Genomic DNA, 18,534 nt, shown 5'->3' with positions numbered 1-18,534 from the left:
ATTTAATAATGACTTAAATATAGCAGGTAAGATTATCTAAAAGGTAAATTTATAGCTGATAAGTGAAAATATGTTAATAATGATTCTTTATTAATGAATTCTATATAAAAGCAAGCGAAATACATTGAGTACGAATAATTTATTAAAAAATTCTTTCACGAGAATTACTATCACCATTTGAACGTTGGTTTCTTGGCGGCGAGGTTCCATTCTTATTCTTTCTGGATCTCTTATACTTTTCACTTCCATGAAAGACATCACCTGTTGAATAAAAAATGTTCAAAATAGGTTAGAATATAGGAATCAAGATTATTGTCCTACCTGTTCTTAAAGTTTCAATAAGATCATCAAATTCTCGTGTTTCCTGTTTACTTGGTTCCTCTTTTGGTTTTAATCCTAAGTTTTTGGCTACGGAGTTTAAAAATCCTTCTTTTGATTTCCTCTCAATAGTGCGCTTCTTCATCTGATAATAAAAATAAGCCATAAAGCATATACATGCTATAAACTTAATTGATTTACCTCTGCTTCTTGCTTAAGTCTTTTTTCATCTTCCTCAAGTTTCTTACGATATGCTTCATTTTCATTTCGAGCCTCTTGAAAAGATACAAGGAATGAATCGAAAATTCCAAAGAACTCTTCAGGCTGAATAACAGATCCATCCTCTCCAAACAAACGAACAGCTCGATCAAATCTAAAACAAATTAATAATCCACTTAGTATGAGCTATAAATTTTCAGAATTTAATATTACGCATACCTCGTCTTCATGTCTTGGAATTTATCTTCAATTTCAGCAAATCGAATTGAAGCTTGTGCATAAAAATCACGCATGACTACTAAAAATCTATCTTCTGGAGAAGTTGTTGCTGTATTTCGGTGGAAATCTATTTCACGTGATACTTCATTCAAGCCTGTTCTCAAATTTCCAATATCCTTGTCCATTTCTCCCAAATTAATTTTTGCTGCTTCTTTAATATGAGGAAGATCCTCTTCCAATAAAAGTATATCTTTGTGCTTTACTTCAATAATTTGAACTAAATAATGAAGTAATGTTGTTCCCCTTGACTTAGATGCAGTGCTTGCTTTGGTATCAGCAAGCTTATTTAAGGATTGTATACGGAATCCAAATGCATTTCCTCTGGCACCTCTATTCATATAATTTCCTAATGCTAAAACTAATTCCAAAAGTTTTCTTAAACGACGGCTTCTTGATACTTCACGTGATGCTTCCATTATGTTATTAATTCGGGGAAACAAGTCATTTAAAGTTGCATTAAAACGTTTCTTGTAGTGAAGGCTTTTAAGTCTTTGCTCATAATGATGGATTCTGGGAAATATTTAGAAAATCATTAGTAACCCATAAATAGAAAGGAGTCATATGAAGACATATGAAAGTTCGGCTGGATAGGTCACAATAGTCGAAATGTTAATTATTGGGAAGAAACACAAGTTTGTTATTCCGCCCTATGAAGGAATCCACAAGGAAAAAGACGTCCTGTAGCTCCAAAAACAACATGGCGTAGGACGGTTTTAAAGGAAGGTCAGATGGAGAATTTGTACAAACTTTGTGATAAACCAAGCAATAGAGACAGATGGAAGGCATTTTTAGAAACCTAGGCTCCAAATCGGAACATGGTTCCAATAAGTAAGTAACATGAAGGCATACTTAGAAATCTCATAAAGAAAACGGTCAGCTCTTGCCAATGCATCAATATCTTCCGAATGTTCATCCAAAAGGACTCGTTCTTCAGTTGATGGTGTAAACTTCAGAAGCTGTTCCACCATATCAATTGGTAATTCATCGTTACTGTCCATCGAGAGAATAGTTCTGTATTTATAAAATAAATGGAATTAAAGGTTTGGGCAATGAGTTTGGTCAATGGATTAATTTACCTAGAAATTTCTTCATCAGTCATTTTCAATTTACTTAACAAAATAGTACAGTTCTGTGCTCTTCTACCATCAATCACCGAAAGAACCTTAGTCTTATTTTTCCCTACAACTCTCAAATCTTCCATACTGGATCCATCAACCTGTTGAATAAAATTAAACTTACTTTAGCTATCGTTATAGACAAGATTGAATTTTAAGTAACTTACAGCCATTCCATTTTTCTCGTTCTTTTGATAAGCTGAAAACATTTTATCAATCGATTCCAAGTCCATACTGTTATACCATTTAGTTTCATCCAATTCACTCCAAATTGTATTTGTTACTTTCATGTCAGGCAGCTTTGACCAGTTGAAACTTTTAAGAGGTTGTGCTGACTGTGGAATATTTTTCTTAGGAAGTGAATCAATTTTTGGCGGTGGCATTGGAGGACCTTTAGGAGGACATACTGTTTAGGAAATTAAGTTATTAGTAAGTATAAGACACAATTGTAAGTATGAGAAATTACCAGGCGGAGGAGGTGGTACACAATTCATAGGAATCGGTGGAGGTGCTGGAGGAGCTTTGACTGTATTTTCACGTGAAGATGTATCCTTATTTCCTTGCAAACCAGCAGCCTTTTGATCATCAGGAAATGATCCTTCGGACATAAGTTTTTCAAGTCTTAAACGTTCCTGTTGTTCATTTATATATTTATGCTGTAAATCTTCAATTTTCATTTCTGCGTTTATGGCTCTAGTAACAGCCTGTGAATGGTGCGTGCTTTCTTTCTCTAATCGCTCACGCATCCTTGTCAAGTTAGTTTCCAAGTCTTCCTTTTCTGCTATTCTCAAATCTAATTCTTGTTCCTTTTTCGAAAGTTTTGCTACAAATTCTAAATTTTCACGTTCTAGTTCCTCAGCCTTCTTTCTAGCTTCTATCAACTCTTCCTCACGAACAAGCAATTTGACAATTTTACTAACATCTATTTCTAAAGGAGATACATCAGGATTTGTAATTTTTGGCTTAATACTGTTATCTGATGGCATATGCTTTTCAAAAAAGTTTTCAATCTCACTCGATGGTCTTGCCTCATTTTGTTGTTGCAGAACAATTTGTTGAACAATTCGATCAAACAGTAACCAATAATGAGTATTTGCATTTGAGAATGGTAAAAGTAGCATGTGTTGTAATAATGATAAAAAGTGTGGAAATGCTGCAGAGTAATTGAGTTTTCTCTTTAATAAGTCAAACATTTCAATGGCACTTTCTGCATCAATTGATTCATTACTAAATTTCCTCGATAGCTCTTTCTCATCTTCCGATCGAACCAAATCAAAGAAATCCAAATGTCGATCAAGTGTTTCATTTTCATATTTCCGCAATTTCTCAATTATCTTATCGATTCCGAGCATGATGAATTCAAAGCGCAAATGTAATCTGAATTCCAAATAGTCTTCACCTGCACCGTAATTGACCAGTGCATTGATCAACGACATGATTGCTAATTTCAAATTAGTTTCATGATAAGATCCAATTGATCGATCCAAGTCATTTATGAGACTTTGAAATCGTGTTCTTTCAAATGCAAATTCTTGAAAATTTGTAAAGGCATCGAGAACCTTTTTATGACCACCTTGGACTAAACAAACTGCTCCCAATATTTCTAGAGCGGCAATTTTAGTTTTGATGTTTTCGCAAGCTAATGATCTTGCAATAATGTCTATGGAAGTCGGATGTTGTAACACGATAGAGCGCCCAGTCTGTGACGATAAAAAAAAGAAACATTAAAAGCCATTCTTCATTTTAATACAATTCACAATTGTTAGTTACTTACAGAATTATTCATTAACGCTTTAATGCACCCAATTATGCTAGTGTGCAACGTACTGTTGGCTATTGTAAAAACATTCGTAATAGCTTCTAAGACGTTCAGTAAGGATGGAAGTCCTTGACATTCTATAAATTTCAATACAAAACTGTGCGTTGATGTTCGTAACGAAGTTTTTAGAGCATCACATAATACTGTGTGTTGTTCAATTTTAACTTGAAACTCATTATGTTTTGGAGAATCATCATTTGAAATTTTCAATTGCATAGCAATCTCGCGTAACTTCTCTACATAAAACAATGGTGTTTTAACTACATTCGAAATTGATGATGTTATTCCATCAGGGGATTCTACAGACTCAATGGGAATTTTTCGACTGCAATAAATTTGCCATTTCTTCACGCTCGGTAAGCTCATCATTTGCTTCTTATTGGCCTCCGTTAGATCTAGTTCTTCAACTAGCTCTATAAACTTTTCTTCAAGTTCTTCTAATGACGGCATCGGCTGTATCGGCGTAATATTTTCAAGAGATAATACACCCTCAACGACACATATCTCAGGTTTTTGATCATTATTAAGCTGTAAATAAACAGAATCCAATTACTATTATTTAACAAGACAGTCAAAAATTACACAACACAGATTGATCATCTGAGCAATTCATTCATACATGTAATATTATGCATAACATATAGTGAAAAATTACATCTGCGTCAAAAAATATAGATTCGCAAAAAATAAACATTAAAGATATTTTAAATGGATACAAATAATAAAAAGAAATGTACTTTCTCTCTATAAAGGCAGTGCAAAAAAAAATCATATGAAATACTGACAAAATTGATCGAATACACTAAATATATTGTACAAGAAGAAAATGAATTCCCGCATGTTTTAATCAACTTTCTCCAGTACGGACACTGTTGAAAAAATTAATAACAGGTATTTTTATGGCCTGTGTCAAATTTATAAGTATCTTTTATTTGTTATTCTAATTAAAGCACTATTATTGATTTTTTAATTCCATTTAATTACTTTATTTGGTTGGTATGGACATTGTACATGTTAACATAGGAAATACATTGCGGTGGTATTAATACCGCGTAAAATATTTGCATTTCATGACATTGGGTTTAAATGAAGGCAACTGTCATCGATAACATCTTCCTTTTTTTGAATAGCTAAGTGCTGTACAAATCTTTTTCAGGTAAATCAATCGTACAAAACTTGAAAAAGCTTTTATATCTTCAGGCTTAGCGCAAAAATGCGATTTTCATGTACTGATGGCTAGTTCTTATATAATTTTCGCTCTAGGCACACAATCCAGTTTGCGCATAATGATACCTCTTTCTTGATTCCAGTCTATTGACTTTTATCTAATACCAATATCGGATTTAATGCTGATATCAGTTCCAATAAAATCTTGATACCCTTTCCAACAAAATATTTGACATTCATGGACGTATTCAGACGTAAAATGATACAAGAATAATCAACTAACAAGATAAATTCCTCTAGACATGCGATACGTGCACTTTAACACCTTAATATTTTACGTGAATATAATGAGACATCTTTGAGCAAGAATCACAAGCCACAGAAATTACAAAATATACCCAAAAAAAAAAAAATCATAAACAAGTAAACAAGCCGTAACAAGTGATTATGATATTAATCATAAACATCTTGACTCTGAATGCATCGTGTTGTTATATAACAAAAAGGTATTCATGCAAATATATAGATGTGAGCATACAAGACTCGTATTTCATAAACGGTAAATTCCCAAACAACTGATATCACAATTAATTTTAATTGAATTAAACAACGAATACTCACTTGAATACAGCCGCACCAATTTTTCCTTCGAAACGGCATCTTTCTTTGATATTGTCTTCTCGATGTGCCCGAAATCGATTGTTCTGGTAAGTGAGTTATATCTAGATTATTTGGATTTTCTGCTCTAGATTGATCGTTAAACCACGATGAGCAAAGTTTTGGTAAATTTTGGAGTGGAAATGAAAAATGAACGGGACATGAAGGAAATGACTGTAAAATAAAATTAGAAATACATCATTATTAAACGTTATCAATTAAAGAATCTAGGTTGAGTATGGAATGGAAATCATAAAATTTTATCACATATTTTTGCGTAATTTAATAATTTTTAATGATCATGTTAATCTTGGCTCGAAAACATAATAATTGAGCATAAGTTCAAGTCGCTCATGAAATTGTCAAATCATAATGAAAATGTCTCGCAAGATGTTAAATTACTTTTGGCATTTACCATAAAGTCAAATAACACACCACAGTTTTTTAATACAGAATTCTGTTTCATTTTCTTAATGTTACCAGTGTCGTAAATTTAGTACGAAATGAAAGAAGTACATGAAATAATTAATTCTGTTTTCTTTTCATTAGCCAAACCTTGATTTCAATTCGATTTCAAAATTAATTTTATTTTACTTAATTATTGCACCATTCAATTAAATTGTTTTCACTATAAAAACATGTGCAACATTTAGAAATTTAGAATATAAGCACATATTGGCCTAATGGACTACATTTTGTAAACAATACACGCGTGTCACATAAATACTTTCAATTTCATTAAAATTGTCACATTTTTTATATGTTCATCACATGGGAAACGGTCAATGATCGCGTCAACGTTTTACACTTTTCTATTTCATTTAATTCCCATCTCATTTTTCAGAATTGGTTGGCTAGCTGTTATCTGTGTGGTCTAGAAAAATTATTAGGCAGAGTAGATCCTAGGCGCAGAATAGAGTTTCTAGAAGTCTCTAGACCGAGATCGGTACTTCAAAAAATGAGATCAGTTAGTCTTAATAACTGTATCAAGAACCTTTAAGTACAAGGTCGACAACCTGTGTGCCGCCAAGAATTTTTGGAAACGCCATGAACCGTTTGCCGAGTGTAGTTTATGTCGAGGCTTACCATGAAGGCGTGAATTATAAAAGATTGCCCACTACTGGATGTAAATATTGAAGCATTTTTAATGAATTGAGAATTGTGATCGATTCATTGAATTAGTACAATAAAATAGCGATTGAAGTGCTCATTCGTCCATTGTGAGTTCTAATTTTATTCTATTCTAGCAAGTCATTTACTTAAAAGATGTCCTTCAATGGGAATTAAGTACGAAGCATTGATGCATGTTTAGCATGTCAGATTCTAAAAATGGACATTAGAAGCAAGTGCTTAAAGAATTTTAAGCGCTTTAAAACAGTTTTTTAAGCATAAGTCACAAATCTTCATAAGCACTGGAAGTTGTGTTTCTCAAATCTTTTCTAGTATGACACAGTAAAGCGCATATTTGGCGAAAGTTGGATATTCCGTCACACTTTGCTGTAATGTCGTGAGCATTGTGCAAATCCTTGTCATATCAACAACACTCTATTTAATGATTGAGAGATTGATCTCTTATATGAATCAAGCCCACGTATTCACAAAAGAGTAATACAAATATCCAGTATGTTGCCTAAACACTTGACCACAGAGGTCTTACTCTTACACTGGCAGATTTGGCTTTATATGGCTCGATAACACAGATTTAACTCTGCTCAGCGACACACCTGATAACGACATATTAGTGTGTCGTGGAGCATAATTTTAGAAACACTGTAGTAGAGCATAATTGAAGATATATTCTTCTTCTTCTCTGTCATAAAGTCACAGTCACTTAATCACCATCTCTGGAGTTATTTTAAATTTTGATAAATGGCAAATATTTGGTCACGATTACTTACTAAATTTAATTTATCCATTAAAATATTGAAATGATTTCTCGTGTATATCGTGCACATTTTGGATGAGATAATTTAACTTTTTTTATGAATGAATTTTTCTATATTTTATACATAAAACTATTTAGCATAATGTAATTCACATTGATGATTGAGTTTAAATGTTTTTATTTTGATTTTCGCTCATATTATTATTATTACGTGAGTGATGAAAATATAGAGGAATACTGAACATTTAATTATTATATTTTTATTAGATAATTTCTTCCTGATTAATTAATATATTTTTAATATTATGGTATTTGAAGTTCTCAAAACCTGTTTCTTTCACTTTATTTTATTTTATTCATTGCGGGTATAACGAAAAATTTCACAATTATATTTTTTTCAACAGAGCTTTCGACTTATGCTTGCATACGGTATGAAAAGAAGCACACGAATGAGTAAAAATGAGTAAAAAGCAACTAGACATTTTCGGAGGGGAAAATTGAAAGATCAGGTGAATAACAAGAGAATTAAAGTGTTTATAGTTATGCTAATTTAAAAAATATGAGCTAAAACTTTTCAAAAAAGTAAAGTTTCAATGTTAGGAGAATAGAAATTTCAACCTGTTTCAGTGCACTACCACATTATTTCCTGATTATGGTGCTTTTTAACGACATGATTGTCATCTTAAGTAGCTTAATTTAATTTTTTTCAATTCAAAATTTCAAATGACCAATTGTTAAGGAAATTATGCTAACAACGTGAGTTGATTTCTTAATTCTACATACTCATATGTATAAAGTTTCAAAAAACTTTCGCATCATATTAAGAAGCATGATGAAAGGTCACGTAAATGTATTGCCGTGTTGATTTGAAATTATCCAATTTTCACTTCTTGTGACTTGCTTTCCTGCCAAGTACTCTCTTTTTTTTTTCGACACAATTTTTAAGGTGCAAATGTTGCTATGGAATATTCTAATTAGCTTAGAGCTGACTATGTGCTAGTTTTTAATTAGTTTTAGGTGTAATTGCATATTCGCATGGGTGTCATAAATGAAATAATTTAATGTCTCATTTTTTTTGCGAGACTTCATATGTATAAAAATCAATTTACGTTGTCATTTCCAAAGCGAAATTAATAAGGCTTCATGGACATTTTTTGCGCACATTAATTCTTAAGAACTGATGCAATTGTATACAATCTAATATTTTGTAACAGTCTAAGTCAGTGATGGACAACCTTTTATATTTCAAGGCACACTATAGCGGTAAGCGTCGATTTAAATCGTACACAGAATTCGGTTCATAACAATTTTTGGCGGCACACAGGTTGCCCATCACTGGCATAGACCAGTGATGCACAACCTTTTATTTTTCACGGCACACTATTATTGTAAGCCTCGACCGAAACTACATCCAGCAAATGGTTCAAGGAATTTTTGGCGCCATACTTATGTGCCACGGTACAAAGGTTGCCCACAACTGGTCTATGAGACGACAAAAAACTATACAAAATGCTTTGAGTAACATTCTGCCGGTTCGGTAGTAAAATGATTCACAGATAGATAAAAAAGAAAGTGAAATGAAAGAGAAAAAAATCAAAATACAAACAGCTGTTGAAAGCCATACTGCATTTCATGATAAATATGCTTAAATCTCGGTCATTTCACATTCACAGTAAATGCACTATGATCAAAAAAAAAAAGTATGTATAGATAGATGAAAAAAATAATTTACCGGTTTGTAATACTGCAGACGTCAACCCTACACACTTATTTTGGGCTATTTAAAATAGAATTGAATTCTTAATTGTTGCAGTTCCAATATTGTAAAAAAATGCAGCCTTAATTTTCATTTAAAAAATGAAATAGTTAATTTTTAGGTGTTGCTGAGAAGTTTCAAGCACTTTCCATAATTTCCTTAATTTTACACAAATTAAATGCACTTTATGATTAATCTCCAACTTTTTGTGTGATAATGCAGACTTATGAATAAATTACTGTAACTTATTCTTATGAAATGACTTTATAAACATGAGAAATTTCTTAATTTTATTTTTCAATAGAAAAAATTATGACTGTGATGTTAGAAGAAATCTTTGTGATACACAGCAGTACGCATGCGCTTAGATTTAATTCCTACATTTCACAAATGGTATATTTTCACGCTGGTGCACCCTTCAAATTTGAAAAATAAAAATTCTCTTGTACATGCATGCATGCTTATGTACACAGAATACAGTTTAAATTCAAATACAGATGTTAGTCACATTGCAGCAATTTTTGACGCATACTTGATCGTGAACTTATTTCCTTGTATCTTTTTTTTATGGATACATATTTTGCATATTTCCAGCCGGTATTAATCATTCAATGATCAACAGAGAGTTCAAGTTATTTTTTTTCTTACTTAAAGCCATAATAATCCCCTCTACTACTCGAATTTTTACTGAAACGCTCACTATTCGCATCGTAAGTTTGAGCTTCAGTCGCAGTTGTTTGTCTGCTTAAAATCGAAGTAAAAAATGGTAATAAAAAATTATATTTATTAATTATAAGATTAGTTAATCCAATATAGAAAGAGGTAGTGTGACTTAATCGCGTATTGAATATTAGAATGGGATAAAATGAGGCAATAGCTAACTGCTAAATAATAAAGAAACGCCTTTCTTTTGCGAATGTGAATTTCAAAAGTTATGCATTGACTTTACTCATATGAGTCAAATAAAAGTGAAAGCAAAATCAGTGTGAAGGAGATTGAACAAAAATAAGCTCTCTATAGGTGGACTAGCAAGTGTCATCACAAAATTGACATAAATTTGTGCATTTTCTTAAGACTGAGATTTCAACATGATAAATTTGTATTAAATTCATCATTGGTATTTACTTATACGAGCTTATTAAGGCAGTGGTGGTCAACCTTTTATTTATTATGGCACACCTTGATGGTATGCTTCCACCACATACAGTTCATTACAGTTCCAAAAATATTTGGCGACACAGTTGTGTAACGCGGCACACAGGTTGCCCACTACTGTTATAAAGTAAAGAAACCAAGTGTAAAAAGTGAAAAGGTTTTTAATTCAAGAGCAAGCAGTGGTAGTTGATACACACTCGCATGCTTAAATTGTGGGTTAAAGTTGTTGACCTTAAAACGATAATTATCTCTACGCTAACTGATTTGTTACGTGTATTTACTTAATAATATTATTCATACATAACTTTTCGGATTAGAAGTTTTAATAATTCAATTGTCTATTCTGTTTCTCTCATGTTTACTTTAAAAGCTTATGATATCGTCACGATGAACATACGAACCTTATTACTCACATTATTTGTGTTGTGTACAGCACATTTGTGTACCTCATTACCTGTTGGGAATCAAACAGCAGCTTATAATTTGCATCAGAATTTATCACTTCAAGACATAAATGGATTAGGAAAAGATCAAAGAGTAAAGGCACTTCTTGATGTTCAAACAACAATAGATGAAGTTGAAAAATTACTAATTGCTGACCCAACTTTACCTCGCTTAACAAAGTAATTATTTAAATAAGTTATATAAAATCATAATTTTTGGGAACTTATATCATATTTTGTAGAGGTGAGATCAGAGATTTATTTGAAAAAGTCACCAAAGATGAATTGAAGAAAAGCGTATCCAATGGAGATTTAGAGAGACAAGAGTTTATGAAAAATTTAATTTTGGCGCTTCCATATCATTCCGATGACTTTATTAAGCTTGATAAACTTGCTGCCAATAAAGCAACTACAATGCATCCAATTGTTGAGCCCGTTATTCCGGATGAATTGAAATTGCTTCTTAAAAGTCATGGACTACTAAATGATGATAAAAATATCGGCCTTGATCCACTGCCAGTCGTGCCTAACAATGATTATCCAATGTCTTCATTATTCAATAAAGGACAGAAAGTTGATAATAAAAACAAGTTAATCCCCAAAGTAAATGCTGAAAGCTATACATCATTTAAGCAATTGGAAGTCAATAACAAAAATGTCTCATCAGAAATCGAAAAGTTTCTCAATACATTTGGATTATTAAACGAAACTCAATCACTTCCTAAATCAAAGAAACAGAAATCATCAGCACCAGTTGCTCAATCAGCATATTTAACATCGGAATTTTCAGATGTGCTGAATAATATGGGAATACAAAAACCAAAGTTTGAAGCTTTAACAGCCGGTAAAAATGTCGGCCCAGATCCAATAAAAGAGTTTAAAAATAGTGGATCCTCTAAAAATGGCGTTAAAAGACAAGAATCAAAAGTAAGTATTGCCAATGGAAAGGATCAACCACTTTTGGAATCATCATTGGAAGCAACTGATGATGATGATTCAACTTCCGAAACCACCGAAAAGTCAGTTACAACCACAAAAGCAAGTACGACATCTACTACTACTGAACCGTCATCAACCACTGAGGAAGAGAAGAAAAATAAGCTTGAGGATGAGATCGAGCCCATCGATGAGCCTGAACAATTGCCAAGTCCTCGACGTAGTGGATTCTACATGATATTCGATTGGAATTCATTCTTGGAAGTCGGTCAAGATGAAGAAAAAATTGTCGTACGTTTTGATCCAAAAGTAGGAGATCCAACACGTTTCTTGCCAGTAACTGTCCCATAAGTAATTAAAGTCCAAAATTAAGAACAAGATGTATTAAATGTATTTAAAAAATATTTATTAGTTATTAAAAGATTTAAAGTTCATAGTTTGTACAGTCTTTTTTGTTCAGTTTACTAAGGCAAGTACCCTGATTGTTATTTGAATAAAAAAAAATTGAGTCGCTTATGTAAATATGCATAATTTATGTATACTATTATTGTAAAGTTCATAAAATAAAACTATGTATTTAAAGATGGACGGACATTTATGCATAAAAATAAATCTTTTCCTCTATACATTCGGGGTTTGTAAAGTCTGAAGTTCATTCTGATTTTTTAAAAAATCCTAAATTTTTATCCTACCTAAAAGTCAAAACTACATATATTAAGTATATAATGTTACTTCATAAGAAATTTGGCATCACAATTTATCCAAAAAAGCTTTTCTAAGATTTGTAGAGAAGTTTAATTTGTCATTTCTGTTCTCAATTGCATTTCTCTCAGCATTTGAGAGTAAATATGTATGTTATGTACTATTAACTTATGTCACTATGTCTAAGGAACTAGTATCCTACACCTCTATACTATTTACACTATTAAGACTAGCTGTTGAATGTCCTATATCACCCATCCGTTTTGTCCTTGGCGGTAAAGGTGATCTCTGAACACGATTATGATTCCTTTTTATTCGAGGGCTGTTATTATTATTGCTAGAACTGTTATGTGTCTGGCGTTTTATTGATGTCGGTCGAATTGGAATGCCAAGATCACCTATTTCAAAAAAAAGAGAATGTATATGCATGAGATAAATGAGGCATTAAAAATGACATTAAATTCACCTTCAATCATCGTTTTTGTTGATTCCGTTGTGCCACCTGATGATAGCTGTGTATTTCTTATATTTCTCTCTAAAGTCTTTCGTTTGGCACTTAATGGAGGCAATTGTTGTATTGGAGATGGCTGATGAGGTGAAATCGGAATTCCTAAACCGTTCATGTCATTCTTATTGATAAAAAATGAATTTTCATTAATTTTTTGCATTTTTCTTTTTTTGGTAGAAATCAGGCAACTTACTTTCTCTTCTGATAATGGATTCGGAGTGATATTAATGCGAATTATTCCATTAAGATGTCTTCTGTTATTCGCCATTGGGTCTGCTTGGATGTGATTTGCATTGCCTTTACTTTCTTGTTCTAAATCAAAAATTCAAATTTTTTAGTTCCTTATTTAAAGTTCACGGATGCTTGATCTTACCATCTCTCTGATTTACAATGTCACGGCGCTTTTTCAAAGCTATAAAACCAAGTATAAATAAGAGGAACAAAAGTGCACATCCACCAATCGCTCCAACAACAAACGGCAGCAATGAAAATTGATTCTTGTTATCTTTCAGCACTGATTTTACTGTTGGACTTGTCGTTACGCGTGGAGGTAATGTAGGCTCTAAAAATGTATAAAGTATTAATACAAAAATCTATTCGTATAAATAGGGCAAGTTAATCTTACTTAAAGTACGTCCAGTAACAATCGAACTAAATTCTGATGCAGCCATCGATGAAAAGCTTTGAATTTTGAATTCATATATCATTCCTGGCTCTAAAAATCGAATTGTGTATTGCCTCTTTTGAGCACCTTCGCATGACACTACTAAGTAATCATCAGCTGAAGTTGTTGGTCTATAGCTAATATAGAACCCGCCAAAATTTTGATAACTGCTTTCAGGAACCGACCATTTAATTTTAACTTCTGTTTCTGAAAGAGGCTCAATGTGGATTTCTGTAGGAACTGGAAGACTTGATTTTGTATTTTGTTTAATACGACGTAAATGGAAGCGCCTAATTGGACTTTGTCGATTATCATTATTAGAATAAACTGCAGAAATTCGAAATTTATATTTGTCTGGTTTCAAGTTGTGGATCTCATATGATCTTAAATGAGGAGAAATATCTTCAGAGAGCGTAATCCAGTCTTCATTCTTTCCTTTCTGATTGTCATAAGGTATTGCAATGAATTGTACTTTAAAGAATTGAATTGGAAGTGATGCTGATGATGACTGTTGAGATACGGACCATTTAACCATCACAGACTCATCACTCAATCTTGTGATGTTTGGTTTTGATATACTTGGCAGATTGGCTTTAATTAGAGCAAAAAAACAATTTTTTTTATTAGGAGCACTTAATTTTTTGGCATCAAAATAATTCAGACTTACGTCCTCTGTTTTTTCGCTTTGTATTAAAAATTCGATTGCTGTTTCGCGATTTCGATTTGTGTGGCATTCCTAAAGGAATTAATTTTCCTTCGCTGTCAATCTGTTTTGGCTTGACTTGAAGCAATGCCCCTATAATTTTTTAAATATTGCTCAGACTATGTTCAAGATTAAAACTGTTCATTATTTACCTTCACTAACTTCTCCTAATTCATTTCTTGCAAAACACTGAACTATTCCTGCATGCTTCTTTTCTACTGATGAAATGTAGATTTTGTGTTCATCATGTTTAATTAGTGGGTCATATTGTGTGTTGATCCCGTTTATCATCCAATAAATCAGCTTAGCATTAGCAACATGACACTCTAGTTCCAATGAATCACTTTCATTAGTAAGAGACGTTCGTGGTCCTTTCAAAATTTTTGGCATCTGAAGGACATATAATGAAATTGTGTGAATCTTGACTGGATTTTCGCCGTTGTCTAGTCTACAAATGTAAATTCCTTCATCTTTAGCAGACACGTTATTAATTTGTAATCCATATGGCAATTGTGCTACTCTTGGGTCATTTAGATTTAAGTATGCATGCGGCCTACTCCATGTTGTTTTGAAAATTGGATTAGATACTGGAGAGATAAAAATAAAAATAAATTAATTAAATCACATTTTAACTAGGCACATTATGTCATTTCTCACCTCCGGAACACTCAAGCAGTACATTTTCTCCAAGTTTTGCTGAAAAACTCATTATCGGTTCCAACGGAAATGTGGGAGGACTACGTGATGTTGGCGTCACATGAAGAACATAACGTTGGGGCATTTTAATTTCTATTCCTGCTACTGTGTTCAATGCAGAGCAACTATACACACCAGAGTCACTTGCGGATACATTTTTCAGTATATATCCCCCGTATTTGCTTTGTACTTGATTGTATGTTGGAAGTAAAACGTCATCTCTGCAAAATAAAAAAGAAAATAATCGTCCAGAAATTAAATGTTGTAGACATGTAAGTAAAAGGTGTGCAAATTTACTTGTAAAAACTCCATACTGGATCAGGAACAGACGTCACATTCCCACAACGTAAAATTATACTATTTTTCGGAGCAATTTTCAGATGAATTGGCGGTTTATGTGTATCTTTATCATCTAAATAAATTGACGCAATTCTTAGTCGTGCAGATGTTGATGCATGAGCAGATGCTCCGAACCATGCCACACAACGATAATCACCGACCGTTTTCTGATTCACATAAACATGCAATTTTGAAAGCCTTTCTCTAGTCGTAATGTTATATGACACCTATAAATTTATGGAAATTCAATGAATTAGATTAAAATGGCAAAAATATATGATTTAATTAATTACCATTTTATGGATATCTATTAAAATGTCTCGTTCGTTGGGCGTACTGTTTTGAGGTCGAAACAGAAATTCGACTTTCTCGGGTGGCAAATTTAATTCACATTGTAACTGCACTTCATCTCCTGTTGGAGCTTCAAAATTTTCTGGATTTTTTAATATGGATGTACCTAAGTTTGTCTCAGCATCATATTTATAAGCGTGTATGTTACTCATCAAGTGTAGTAAAAATAATATAAATGTTAAATTTCGCTGTGAATTCATTATGGACCATAGATTTTTCTTAAAAATTGGCATTTCCTGCAATAAGGAATTAGTTAATGTTAATGAAATTGGAAGTAGCCACAAAGAGTTGTAACTTACGTTAAGTCTTTTAATTGTTGTGAATAATCTAATTGAATTAAAACAATTATTGGCATTGATGAGAAAATGTTATTTGAAAAGCTAATTGTAGGCACTTAAATCAACAAATGTGGATGTTGTTTGAGTTAATAATCTTTTATGGAAATCGATTGATCCAAATACATAGAAGAATTTGAATAAAAATGCATTATTTGAGTCGGCTGTCTCCATGTGATGCTAATAAATATATTTTTAATCTACATCAAAAACTACTTTTCGTTTTGACGTTCACTCGAAAGGCCGTGCAAGCAATTATATTTTACATTAATTATTAATAAAAGTTTGTTTCGAAATTTTTCCCCAAATTGAATTTTCTTGTTGCAAGGAAAAATATAAATAAGAAAATAAAGAAAAACACATCAACGAGGTTTGTATAATTTTAACTTCTAAAATTCTTCAAAAGACCCCATGATTCTTAAAATAAAACACACGTATATTAGATTGCCCACTTGTAAGTTGTGCATTCAAATTACTATGAACCTATTTTTAAAGAAAATCAAATATACATCATAAGCAATACACATAATTAAAAGCATTTTGTCTTTACATCCACATGACAGCTAATTATTGCTTAAATAATTTTGAAAAAAATTCTCTCATGAGAAACTAAAGTCGATTGAAGCGGATACAGGAAATTTAAAATTAGGTATTTCAAAAATTCTTCGATTCTTAGAACAATAGAAAGTATTTTCATTCATTTCACTCTAATTTTATATAGGAAATGATCAGATACAATGAGATGAAATATAAAGCATTCATCAAGTAATTGAGTCAATTATTATTTTTCATGGATGAATGAAATTTATAGCATTTTTAAAATCAATGGAATTTTGATGGTTTTCAAGAGTTCAAATTTAATTGGCTTTTTTAAAAGTTTTCAAATTTAATGGATTCCAGTAATTCAAAATTTAACAGTTTTCAAAAACTCAAATTAAATTTTTTTTAAATCAAAATTGGAAGTTTTAAAAAAATCAAAATGTAACGGATTTCAAAAATTCAAATTCAACCTTTATGATTCAAAATTTTCAAAAATCGTTAAATTTTTCAAAGCTTGCTAATTTTTATTTTTTTCCAAACACGTTTCAATTATTAGAAGATTTGGGATCAATAAAGCCATACAATCCATTCATTAATACAATCCATAAACGTTGAGTATTGTTCGATTTTTATAAAACAATTGTAGAACAATTAGTTCCTAGCATAAAATTAACAACATCATAATTGAACATAAAAAAATTATTTTTTCACAATTCACTGTACCTATTGAAATTCTTAAAATATTTCCATTTGTTACACCTGATGATTATTATTCTTGTTATTCCACACATAAATCTCGGAGGGTCTTTCATTCAGTATAAAACGAGTAGATGAAGATAAAATGAAAAAGTTCAATGAAATATAATTTCTGATACAAGTCTTAGCATTATTTTTTATTCCACAATTCTCCGAGCAAATAAACTCAATCAAGTCCACAAAAAAAAAATCAAGTGTATTAAATTCTAATAATCACTTTATGCGCTTAGTCGGAACAATTAAGTATCGAAAAAATATTAATGGAATTTATGGCGATTCTCTTAAGAGAAACATGTTCGCCGTTATCATCACAAGAATTTTAATACTTAATTCATAAGACGAAATATTGCGTAGGAATTGAGACAGCAAAAAGCAAAATCTTTAGCGACAACTCAAAACGATTTTTGCTGTAAACTATGCTCATTTGTTGATTCAAGTACACATATTCATTCACTTAAATAACTCTTACTTATTACTTACTTATGTGAGTCTCTCAATCTCTCTCGATTATGTTTTGATGCAATTTCATATCTGCATTGAATAGCAGATTTATTTTTCCAATCGTATTCTTATTGATTCTCAAGTTTTTAAAAATATTCAATTCATCAAAAAATTTATGTTGTATGAAAAAGAATGAATCAAGAACCATAATGAGGATCATTCAAATATTTGAAGCAGTATTTTTTTTGTACATGCATACATATGTATTTCTTCTTCTGAATTTTCTTTTGATCACCAATTTACGGAAAACCTACACATTCATTCACTTTAATTGTATACCAATACTTAGAATTCAGACTTATGAAATTCCATCATCTCACACGACACATTGTCATTGTATTTGTTATTTTCTTAAAATCATGGATTCTTAAATCAATTCTCTTAGAATTTCTTTAATCTTTTATCAATTAATAAACTATTTCTCACTGTGCACACAATACATTTCATCTCTTTATTAATTTATTTACAAATAATCCACAACAATCCGCACTTTTCTCAATGATCTTTTTAACTTTTAAATATTTGTGTAAGAAAAGGTATCCATATACTTTGAAGTTTGATCGGAAACTAAACATAGTTCGGCAGAGAGGATCGTTCGTTCGCAATACGTGAGAATGTGCTATTCCGGAATATCTTATGGACCAAAATTTATGCAAAAATTTCGCAAAATGTCCTGAGTTAAATTTAACA

General features: G+C 31.6%; 3 protein-coding genes across 3 annotated transcripts; 1 reads left to right on the top strand and 2 right to left on the bottom strand.

The window, feature by feature from the left end:
* Nucleotides 1–48: 48 nt before the first annotated feature.
* On the bottom strand, nucleotides 49–9,518 carry DAAM (disheveled-associated activator of morphogenesis-like protein). The gene is made up of 11 exons (XM_070637445.1): nucleotides 9,192–9,518; nucleotides 5,539–5,748; nucleotides 3,706–4,278; nucleotides 2,398–3,631; nucleotides 2,099–2,337; nucleotides 1,893–2,032; nucleotides 1,666–1,827; nucleotides 757–1,326; nucleotides 520–691; nucleotides 322–463; nucleotides 49–261 (listed from the first exon to the last, which is right to left on the bottom strand). Exons 2-11 carry the CDS (start codon nucleotides 5,575–5,577, stop codon nucleotides 143–145), a joined length of 3,390 nt encoding a protein of 1,129 aa, XP_070493546.1. The 5' UTR covers nucleotides 5,578–5,748; nucleotides 9,192–9,518; the 3' UTR covers nucleotides 49–142.
* A 406-nt stretch (nucleotides 9,519–9,924) lies between these two features.
* Nucleotides 9,925–12,365, top strand: LOC139088362 (uncharacterized). Its single transcript, XM_070637557.1, has 3 exons — nucleotides 9,925–9,981; nucleotides 10,741–10,993; nucleotides 11,056–12,365. The coding sequence occupies exons 2-3, from the start codon at nucleotides 10,758–10,760 to the stop codon at nucleotides 12,098–12,100; spliced, it is 1,281 nt and encodes a 426-aa protein (XP_070493658.1). The 5' UTR covers nucleotides 9,925–9,981; nucleotides 10,741–10,757; the 3' UTR covers nucleotides 12,101–12,365.
* On the bottom strand, nucleotides 12,134–18,423 carry LOC139088360 (interference hedgehog-like). The gene is made up of 12 exons (XM_070637555.1): nucleotides 17,824–18,423; nucleotides 16,012–16,039; nucleotides 15,655–15,948; nucleotides 15,320–15,588; nucleotides 14,984–15,243; nucleotides 14,479–14,913; nucleotides 14,291–14,419; nucleotides 13,585–14,214; nucleotides 13,333–13,521; nucleotides 13,153–13,271; nucleotides 12,918–13,080; nucleotides 12,134–12,849 (listed from the first exon to the last, which is right to left on the bottom strand). Exons 3-12 carry the CDS (start codon nucleotides 15,943–15,945, stop codon nucleotides 12,650–12,652), a joined length of 2,685 nt encoding a protein of 894 aa, XP_070493656.1. The 5' UTR covers nucleotides 15,946–15,948; nucleotides 16,012–16,039; nucleotides 17,824–18,423; the 3' UTR covers nucleotides 12,134–12,649.
* Nucleotides 18,424–18,534: the final 111 nt, after the last annotated feature.

This window comes from Chironomus tepperi, unplaced genomic scaffold (genome assembly GCF_022539635.2).
Source record: "Chironomus tepperi strain 1889 unplaced genomic scaffold, CSIRO-AGI_Ctep_v1 contig_161, whole genome shotgun sequence".
Taxonomy (NCBI): domain Eukaryota; kingdom Metazoa; phylum Arthropoda; class Insecta; order Diptera; family Chironomidae; genus Chironomus; species Chironomus tepperi.
Note: the sequence above shows the minus strand (reverse complement) of the source record. Positions and strands in the feature narration are given on the sequence as shown.

Bases quoted from the DNA above. Each gene is read 5' to 3' on its own strand.
- LOC139088360 (XM_070637555.1), bottom strand. From the start codon at position 15,945: ATGCCAATTTTTAAGAAAAATCTATGGTCCATAATGAATTCACAGCGA. The intron at 15,244-15,319 runs GTAAATTTGCAC...TTTATTTTGCAG, and splicing joins CCAGTATGGAGTTTTTACAA to AGATGACGTTTTACTTCCAA. The intron at 14,914-14,983 runs GTGAGAAATGAC...TTATCTCTCCAG, and splicing joins ACTGCTTGAGTGTTCCGGAG to TATCTAATCCAATTTTCAAA.
- DAAM (XM_070637445.1), bottom strand. From the start codon at position 5,577: ATGCCGTTTCGAAGGAAAAATTGGTGCGGCTGTATTCAA. The intron at 3,632-3,705 runs GTAAGTAACTAA...TTATCGTCACAG, and splicing joins AAGCGTTAATGAATAATTCT to ACTGGGCGCTCTATCGTGTT. The intron at 1,828-1,892 runs GTAAATTAATCC...TTATAAATACAG, and splicing joins ACTGATGAAGAAATTTCTAG to AACTATTCTCTCGATGGACA.
- LOC139088362 (XM_070637557.1), top strand. From the start codon at position 10,758: ATGAACATACGAACCTTATTACTCACATTATTTGTGTTGTGTACAGCA. The intron at 10,994-11,055 runs GTAATTATTTAA...CATATTTTGTAG, and splicing joins ACTTTACCTCGCTTAACAAA to AGGTGAGATCAGAGATTTAT.